Genomic DNA, 9,509 nt, shown 5'->3' with positions numbered 1-9,509 from the left:
GCTTCTGTAAAAACTTCTCTGCGGTAGTTGCTCCATTGACCGATTTGCTCAGTCCGGCAAGATCGTTTGTGTGGTCCCCGGACTGTAAGGTAGCTTTTGAAACTGCTAAAGCACTATTATGTAATACCCCTGTACTTGCAGCTCCGTATTTTGAAAAACCATTTAAACTTGAGGTAGATGCTAGTGCCAGAGGTGCTGGTGCTGTTCTACTTCAGCAGGACAAGAGTGGACTGGATCATCCGGTGTGTTATTTCTCCAGAAAATTTAACAAATGTCAGACAAACTATGCCACCATCGAGCAAGAAGCTCTAGCGTTGTTGTTAGCTCTGCAATATTTTGAGGTGTACATAGGGTCTAGTGCCCTACCTGTGACTGTATATACGGACCATAACCCCTTAGTGTTTCTCCACCGTATGTACAACCAGAACCAGCGCCTTATGCGTTGGGCTCTTATTGTACAAAATTATAATTTGGAGATTTGCCACAAAAAGGGTTCTGAAAATATGTTAGCAGATGCTTTGTCTCGTGTGTAATAATTTTTGTATGTTTCGGAAGATTGACTTTGATTTTGTGAGTATTCATTGTAGATACTTTTGTATAAACTGTGTACATACTTTTAGTCGCAATCCCCCCCTGGGGGTTGCTCTTTTAAGGGTGGGAGTGTTACGGATACAAGTGTGTATCCTGTGTGTTTCTTTTCTCTCCTTCTCCCCATCACAGGTGACAATCATCAGTCCCCAATCAGAAGACACCTGTTCCTTCTCCCTCAACCAATCACAGTCCCTTTCCCTTGGTTTAAAAACCCAGTCAGTTGTTTTCTCCCGAAGCTCATTTTTATCTCGCGAGCTCATTCTCAATCTGTGATCAATCTTTGTGCTCATTCGCTCTTGTGTCCAATCTCTATCTCCCCGTGTCTCTCTCTCTCTGTATTGATCTCTTTTGTTTTTTGCAAACTACATGTCACATTTGTCCGGTAATCCTGTGAGTATTGTTTTGTTATTTGACTGTTTGTTTGTTTGGTGGGAAAAGGGGGTACCAAGACAAGTCGCCCATGGGCATACATTACCCGTAGGAATACTGTGTCTAAGTACCATAGTTAGAACTGGGCGGACCACCCACTGTATTTTTGGTTAGTTAGCTAGCTGTTGTTGAAATAGGCTAGTCTAGCTTAGGGGTGGTTTTGGATTATTGTTTCGTTGCTTGGGTCCAGCTCAGCCCCTTTTCCCACACCCCTTTACCGTGTGTTTAAAATAAACCTTTTGAGTTTGACGGTAGATTTCAGTTGTCTGTGGTTTTTGGTTCTCACTGTTACATGTCACGATTATAATTTGCATGATTTATGTTACGGGTCTCGTATCCATCCCCCCTAGACCGCTGGGCCAAAGAGGTTCGTAACAGCGCACCACCGCTAACTAACTAGCCATTTCACATCGGATACAACAGCGGCTGGATTAACAAGAAGTTAAGCTTTATTTTGATGTATTACACTTGTGATTTTATGAAAGTTAAATATTTATAGTTCTGTAGTTTGAATTTCGCGCTCTGCAATTTCACCAGATGTTGGCCAGGTGGGATGTTACCTTCCCACCCGCCCATAAGAAGTTAAACAGCTTGGACAATTCCAGAAAATGATGTCACGGCTTTAGAAGCTTCTGATAGTCTAATTGACATCATTTGAGTCAATTGGAGGTGTACCTGTGGATGTATTTCAAGGCCTACCTTCAAACTCAGTGCCTCTTTGCTTGACATCATGGGAAAAAAAGAAATCAGCCAAGACTTTAGAAAAAAATGTGTAGACCTCCACAAGACTGGTTCATCCTTGGGAGCAATTTCCAAACGCCTGAAGGTACCATGTTCATCTGTACAAACAATAGTACGCAAGTATAAACACCATGGGACCACGCAGCCGTCATACGGCTCAGAAAGGAGATGCAATCTGTCTCCTAGAGATGAACGTACTTTGGTGCGAAAGTGCAAATCAATCCCAGAACAACAGCAAAGGACCTTGTGAAGATGCTGGAGGAAACAGGTACAAAAGTATCTATATCCATATTAAAACAAGTCTTATATCGACATAACCTGAAAGGCCGCTTAGCAAGGAAGAAGCCACTGCTACAAAATCGCAATAAAAAAGCCAGACTATGATTTGCAACTGCACATGGGGACAAATATCGTACTTTTTGGAGAAATGTCCTCTGGTCTGATGAAACAAAAATCGAACTGTTTGCCCATAATGCCCATTGTTTTGTTTGTAAAGCACGGGGGTGGCCGCATCTGTATGCCAAATAGTTTTATGAACACGTGGATGAACTAAATGATTTAGTTGTATGTGGTACAATCACAAACATAATCTAAAGAGGGTCTGTGAGTTTTCACATTGTAAAGGTTGTGTCCAGTAATAGTGGTGGTGGTCCTGAAGTGTCTCTTATATACCGTATCTCCCACCATCTCTCCATGTCAATGCAAACCCTCCCTCTGATTATTTCCCTACTTAATCAGTGTCTGTCTGTCATTAGAGGCCCTCTGTGTACTGGAGAGAAGAGAAGGGCAGCTCCCACTAGTTCAGCTTCAAATCAAGCCATGTTCCCTGCATCTCTGCTGCTGCTGGCATCTGTATCCTGTGAGTTTCTCTGTTCATACAAATTGATGTTTATTACAACTCTGAACTGAAAATGTCTCATTTCTGATGAAAACTGACAATGCTGTGTATTGATGTGTGTTTCTCATTACAGATGTCTGATGTGATATTGAACTCATCCATTCTGGTCCAGTGGTTATAAAACGAGGAGAGTCTTTCAGCATCTTCTGCAAATTCTCTGGGTTTTCTATATATTCTTACTGTCCTCGCTGGATACGACAAGCTGAAGGCAAAGCTTTGGAGTATGTTGGTTGTACATGTATTAGTAGTACTTCTACTGTAGACTCACTGAAGATCACTTCTAGTTATGACAGCTCTAGCAGTACAGTGTTTGATTGTATAATAGGACTCCTTAAATTAAATAGAACAGAGATGCTTCACCACATCAAATTTGTAACCGAATACAAGCCCATCACTGGTGGTGCTGGAAATGTATATCTGAGTTGTTTACCAATTATACTCCTGATATGACTTGATGGTATTCTAATTGATGTCTATCAAACATTCAATGAACTCAATCATGATCCATTACTTTAATGTTTTAATTATTCACATGATAAAGTTGGCCAGTAATGAACAAGAAGATCTAAGCTCTGTACTATCAAAAAGATACAAAGTATTATGATATAAATACATTTTTATGCAACAACATAAAGACTGGGGACAATTCACACTATTGGGTTGTGATACAAAACATATTGGCAGAGTGTAAAGCTCATTGTATCACAGTCCTGCCTAACATCATCCTCCAGTATAAGTCTATATTTTTACATGGAGAACACACTTGTCAAGTCCTGACCATGGTAAGCTGTTATTTTCTATGGTAGAGTAGGTCGGGGCGTGACAGGGGGGTTTATTCTATGTGTTCTATTTCTACGTTCTTAGGTTCTAGTTTTTGTATTTCTATGTTGGTTTGTTTGGGATGATCTCCAATTAGAGGCAGCTGGTCCTCGTTGTCTCTAATTGGAGATCATACTTAAGTAGGGGTTTTTCTTCCTGGTTGTTGTGGGTGATTATTTGTGAGTAGTGTTTGTTTCTCCTCTGTGTCACGGTTTGGGTTGTCTATTTCAGTTATTTGATGTATTGCATAGTTTCACAGAGTAAATAAATATGTGGAACGAAACACACGCTGCACTTTGGTCCGCTCCTTTTGACACCCGTGACAACACTAGAGTATTTATAGCTTGCACAGTTATTACATATTGTTTCCCTACTGATATTTCCATTAATAATATATCCTCTCCTTATGCAAATTTCACCTAGCCCCTCTCTTCCCTTCTCTCCCTCCTCCTTATATAAAAACCTCTCTGTATCTGAGAGTCCTAGTATGTCCCTCTGAGTCCTGGAGAGTAGAGAAGAGCAGCTCCCACCTGTTCAACTTCAATACAAACCATGTTCTCTGCATCTCTACTGCTGATGCTGGCAGCTGCCTCCTGTGAGTTCCTGACTGTAATCTGATCAGTATAACTTGTGTTGCTGTGACACTGATGTGACTCCTTGATTGACCTGACCTGTCTTTCCTCTCCCTCCTCAGGTGTCCACTGTCAGGTTGTACTCACACAGGCTGAACAGTCAGTCCAGGGGACCCCCAAAGGGTCCAGAGATGACTCCAGCAGTAAGCTGTACTTACAGATGAACAGTCTGAAGAGTGAGGACACAGCAGTGTATTACTGTGCTAGAGAGTCATAGTGGTTAAACTAATGGGAGAATCCGTACAAAAACCATCTGGAATAGAAAGGATGTACTTGTTCAAGCACATGCACACACATCTGGCCTTGATAAGGAAATGAGACCCACATATTGTAGATGTTCACATACAGTATCATCACACAGTGACACAGAGATAACACACATGTTAGATATGTTGTTATAGTGTTGTTGATACACCAAAATATATCCCATTATCTTCATTTTACTGATGTCTCAATACTTCAGTTAATTGATGGAGGATCTGCAATGTCTTGATGTATCATGTAATTTTTTAGTTCATAACAATCATTCTTCTAGAAGTTTTATTTTAGAATAAAATGAATGTATCCTTATCTGCCTTTTGTTGCTGAGGTATGGCAAAGAGTTTTATGAACAAGTGGATGAACTAAATGATTTAGTTTCAGGTGGTAATGGTCCTGAAGTGTCTTTTATATACTGTATCTCCCACCATCTCTCCATGTGAATGCAAACTCTCCCTCTGATTCCCTACTTAAACAATGCCTGTCTGTCCTTAGAGGACCTCTGAGTACTGGAAATAAGAGAAGAGCAGCTCCCACTAGTTCAGCTTCAACACAATCCATGTTTCCTGCATCTCTGCTGCTGCTGGCAGAGAGTTTCTCTGTTCGTACAAATGGACATTTATTACAACTCTGAAATGATCAAATCTAATTTCTGATGAAAACTGACAACTGTTGTGTATTGATGTGTGTTTCTCCTTCCAGGTGGCTACTGTGGTATTGAACTCATCCATTCTGGTCCAGTGGTTATAAAACGAGGAGAGTCTTTCAGCAACTCTTGCAAATTCTCTGGGTTTTCTATATATTCTTACTGTCCTCACTGTATACAACAAGCTGAAGGCAAAGTTTTGAAGCATGTTGGTTATAATTGCACTAGTAGTACTTACACTGTAGATTCACTGAACAGCAAGATCAGCTTTAGTTATGACAGCTTCAGCAGTACAGTGTTTCTACAAGGGAACAACTTACAGACTGAAGACACAGCTGAGTATTACTGTGTCTGTGAGACACAGTGATACAAACCATGGCAAGAGCTGTACAAAAACTCATCCAGGGATTCATTGTATAATAGGATTCATTCAATTAAATAGAACAGAGATGATTATCATCAAATTTGTAAACGAACACAAGCCCATCACTGGTGGTGCTGGAAATGTATATCTGAGTTGTTTACCAATTATTCTCCTGATATGGCTTGATGGTACTCTAATTAATGTCTATCAAACATTCAGATAACTCAATCATGATCCATTACTTTAACATGTTAGTCATTCATATGATAAAGGTTGCCAGTACCGAACAAGAAGATCTAAGCTCTGTACTATCAAAAAGATACAAGGCATTATGATATAAAAAATATGTATAGAGTACCAGTCAAAGAATTTGACATACCTACTCATTACAGGGTTTTTCTTTATTTTTACAATTTCTACATTGTAGAATAATAGTGACGACATCAAAACTATGAAATAACACATATATTGAATCATGTAGTAACCAACAAAAATGTTGCCTGCATCTCTGCTGCTGCTGCTGCTGGCAGCTGTATCCTGTGAGTCTCTCTGAATTTGGGGGAAAGACAGAAAAATTAGCGATGGCTTTAGTTTTGTTATAACGTTTATAATATTTAATTTGTAGTGAGTTGCATTTTGAATGTTTTGTCCACAGGTCTTCACTGTGAAGAACTCACTCAGCCAGCCTCTCACTCAGCCATCTCCTGGAAGGGCTCATTGTTATGTATGGTACGACATGCTGTACGTCATACTGTACGTTCTTATGGTTTACGACAGTGTGCTGCTTTACGGATTAATGGGTTGTCAGAATGAGTGGCACATGTCATTAAACGACAGAGTGATGTACAATGTGAAACTGTGCAGATGTGCGTTCTTCTACAGCTAGGCTAGATATAACATTGGCGACAAAGATGGCTGAATTGAGTTTACCACCGCCAGCACCACTCCTCGCCGTGCCTGGCGAACCTCCAGTCCCGTGGAATAACTGGCTTGAAAGCTTTAACATTTATCTCGAAGCTATGGACTTTTCTACAATCTCTGACAAGCGGAGGACAGCACTGCTCCGTCACTGCCTCGCTACAGAGGGACAGAGGATTTTCAGAGCGCTTGGATCGGCTCCTACATTCACTGCTGCAGTCAGCCTCCTATGGAACCACTTCACCGGGAACGAGCGAGTGCTCCTCCGACGCTACCGGCTACGAAAGAGACACCAACGGCCGGGTGAGTCCATTCAAAGCTACGTGGCTAATCTGAGGGATTTGGCTAGCTCTTGTAACTACGGGACACTTCCGGACGAGATCATCAGGGATCAGTTGATAGAGGGGACGTTATGTGAAAAGACAAGGGAGAAACTGCTTTTGGAATCGGATAATTTACAACTAGATGGAACTATTAAAATAGCACTCCAGGTTGAAGCGGCATTGGAATGCTCTACTATGCTAACAGACAGCTCTGCAGCATACACTCGGTCCCCAGCCATTCTCACACAGCAGCTTCAGCCCGAGCAGGCGCACTACAACGATCACGCGCTGCGCACGGCCTTCCACGTCGATAGCTGCATGGACACAGACACCGGCATGCCCGTGCAGCAGGCACACAGACAAACAATCAGAAGTAGCTGTGGCAACTGTGGGGCTAGCTCTCACAATTCAAGGGCTTCAAACTGCCCAGCCCGTGGGAAAATATGCAAGAACTGTTCAAAATACAATCACTTTGCGAAAGTGTGTCGTTCTGCCCCAGCTACTAGTTCCACCCAGCACAGGCCCTTAGTTTCATCTCACTCTCAACATGAACACACGGAAGTCCGAACTGTCTCCACCAACCATGTGTCATTCAGGACATGCACTGTGCAGCTGGGTGAAGTGGGTTTGCCTTTGCTGCTGGATACTGGCGCTGCGGTGTCGTTGCTCAACCTTGCCACTTACTACAAGTTTTTCAGTCACCTACCACTCCAACAGCCCTCCACTGCCCTGTGTGGGTATGGTAGATCCAAGATAGACATTATAGGCACCCTCCAGGTCCCAGTACACTACGGCACCAAGCATCTGCCATCATTCACATTTCATGTTGCAAAGCGGGGTGCCAACCTCTTGGGCCTCGACCTCTTCACAGGCTTGGGATTCACACTGAGAGATGACAGTGGGTCAGCTATCCACCAGGTTACCTGCACATGGCAACAGAACTGGCCAACTCTGTTTGATGGACTGGGCTGCCTCACAGCCTTTACTCACAGGCCCTTAGTGAATCCGGAAGTGACCCCAGTCATGCAGCCCCTGCGGCGCATTCCCTTTGCACCTCCACATCCATGATTATCGACTCCACAGAGTATTCAGTGCTCTACTGCAGAACAACCTGACCCTTAACGGTGGAAAGTGCACCATTGCAGCTCTAGCCGTCGAGTTTGTGGGGTTCCGCCTGTCGGCCAAAGGCATTGCCCCACTCATGTCGAACATTGAAGCCGTCCACCGGATCCCAGAACCGACCTCAGTCTCTCAGGTGGCCTCATTCTTGGGCATGACAGCTTACTACCTCCGGTTTCTGCCCCACTACTCCCAGACCACAGCGCCCCTTCGCCAGCTCCTCAAGAAGGATGAGCCATGGGCTTGGACGGCAGCCTGCTCAGACGTGGTCCGCTCACTGAAGAGCCAGCTCACCACAGCCCCAGTCTTGGCTCACTTTGACCCCATCTGCCCCACCATTGTCACATGTGACGTCTCAGCTGGAGCACTAGGAGCTGTCCTCTCACAGCTGCAGAAGGGCATTGAGAGGCCCGTCGCCTTCGCCTCAAGGGCCCTGAGCCCCACAGAACAACGGTACTCTGTGGGCGAACGAGAACCACTGGCCTGTGTCTGGGCGTGCTAAAGGTGGCACCTCTACCTATATGGCCGTCTGTTCACGCTCCGAACCGACCACCAGTCCCTCACAACGCTACTGTCGGCATCAGGAACTGGCCACAAGCCACTTCAGCTGCACAGATGGGCCGACCGCCTCAGACAGTATGACTATCAGCTGAAGTTCACTCCGGGGAGTGATAATGTGGTGGCAGACCTATCACGCTCCTTTGACGCTCCTACTCCGACCGTCTTGCCAGACAACAACTAAACAGAGCTTGTACAAATGCTTTACGCTCCTCTTCAGTCAGTCATCTCACTGGAGGAGCTGAAGCAAGCATCGGAACAGGATCCCACACTGTCTACCCTGCGCACCTACATACGCACTGGATGGCCATCACACGTGCGGAAGAGCTGGCGACTTTCGCCAGGGTGAAGCACAAACTTTCTTGCTGGGAAGAAGTCTGTGTTTCTCGAGGGTTTTGCACTGTGTTCCCGAGTGGTCTGAGTGCGCGTGTTCTATCCATGGTGCACAAGGGGCACTTGGGCATAGTGAAGGTCAAACAGCGATGTCGAGACCTTGTGTGATGGCCAGCCATCGACCACGACATTGAAGCCCTGGTCAGGGATTGTGCTGCATGCCTCCTCAGTGGGAAAACAGGACAGTCCGCCCCACCCCCTGCAGCCTCTCGAATGGCCGCCCCGCCCCTGGGAGCACATCCAACTGGACATCTGTGGCGAGATCTATGGACACGCAGTCACTCACCATCAGCGCTTCCTGGTGGTGGTGTATGACCTCCACTCTAAGTGGCCAGAAGTGGTTCCTGTCGGAACTGTCACAGCACAGGCCATCGTGGACATCCTAGACAGCCTGTTCACAAGGTGGGGCCTACCCCTCACCCTTACCACTGACAATGGGCCCCAGCTAACCTCTGCCGAGTTCTCCTCATATCTCAGCAAAAGGGAATCAAACACATCCGCATGGCCTACTACAACCCACAAGCTAACGGAGGGGCGGAACGCTTCAACCAAACGCTGAAGAACGGCATCATAGCTCACCTGGTCCAGGGGTGCACGTTCCAAACTGCTTTGAATCAAACGCTAATGCACTACAGAGCAAGCAAACACACAACAACATAGGTCTAACTGGCATCCCTCATGCTAGGTCGTGAGATGGAACTGCCACTGGACAGACTCAGAACACAGAGAGTAGCAGAACTGGCGACTAGGTGCACCCAAGAATAGCAGGCAGTGAACAGGCACCAAAGAGCAATGAAACAGCGTTTTGACAAGGCACACA

At 45.0% G+C, this 9,509-nt stretch overlaps 1 gene segment (V, D, J or C); it reads left to right on the top strand.

Annotated features, from left to right (window-relative positions):
* Nucleotides 1-3,968: 3,968 nt before the first annotated feature.
* Nucleotides 3,969-9,509, top strand: part of LOC106601705 (immunoglobulin heavy variable 3-66-like) — a 29,606-nt gene continuing 24,065 nt past the window's right edge. The window contains 1 exon segment of the V gene segment in view: nucleotides 3,969-4,073. Within this exon segment, the coding sequence occupies nucleotides 4,031-4,073 (43 nt within the window).

The sequence above is a fragment of the Salmo salar genome, unplaced genomic scaffold (assembly GCF_905237065.1).
Source record: "Salmo salar unplaced genomic scaffold, Ssal_v3.1, whole genome shotgun sequence".
In the NCBI taxonomy this organism is placed as follows: Eukaryota; Metazoa; Chordata; class Actinopteri; order Salmoniformes; family Salmonidae; genus Salmo; species Salmo salar.
This window is presented reverse-complemented; position numbering and strand designations above follow the sequence as displayed.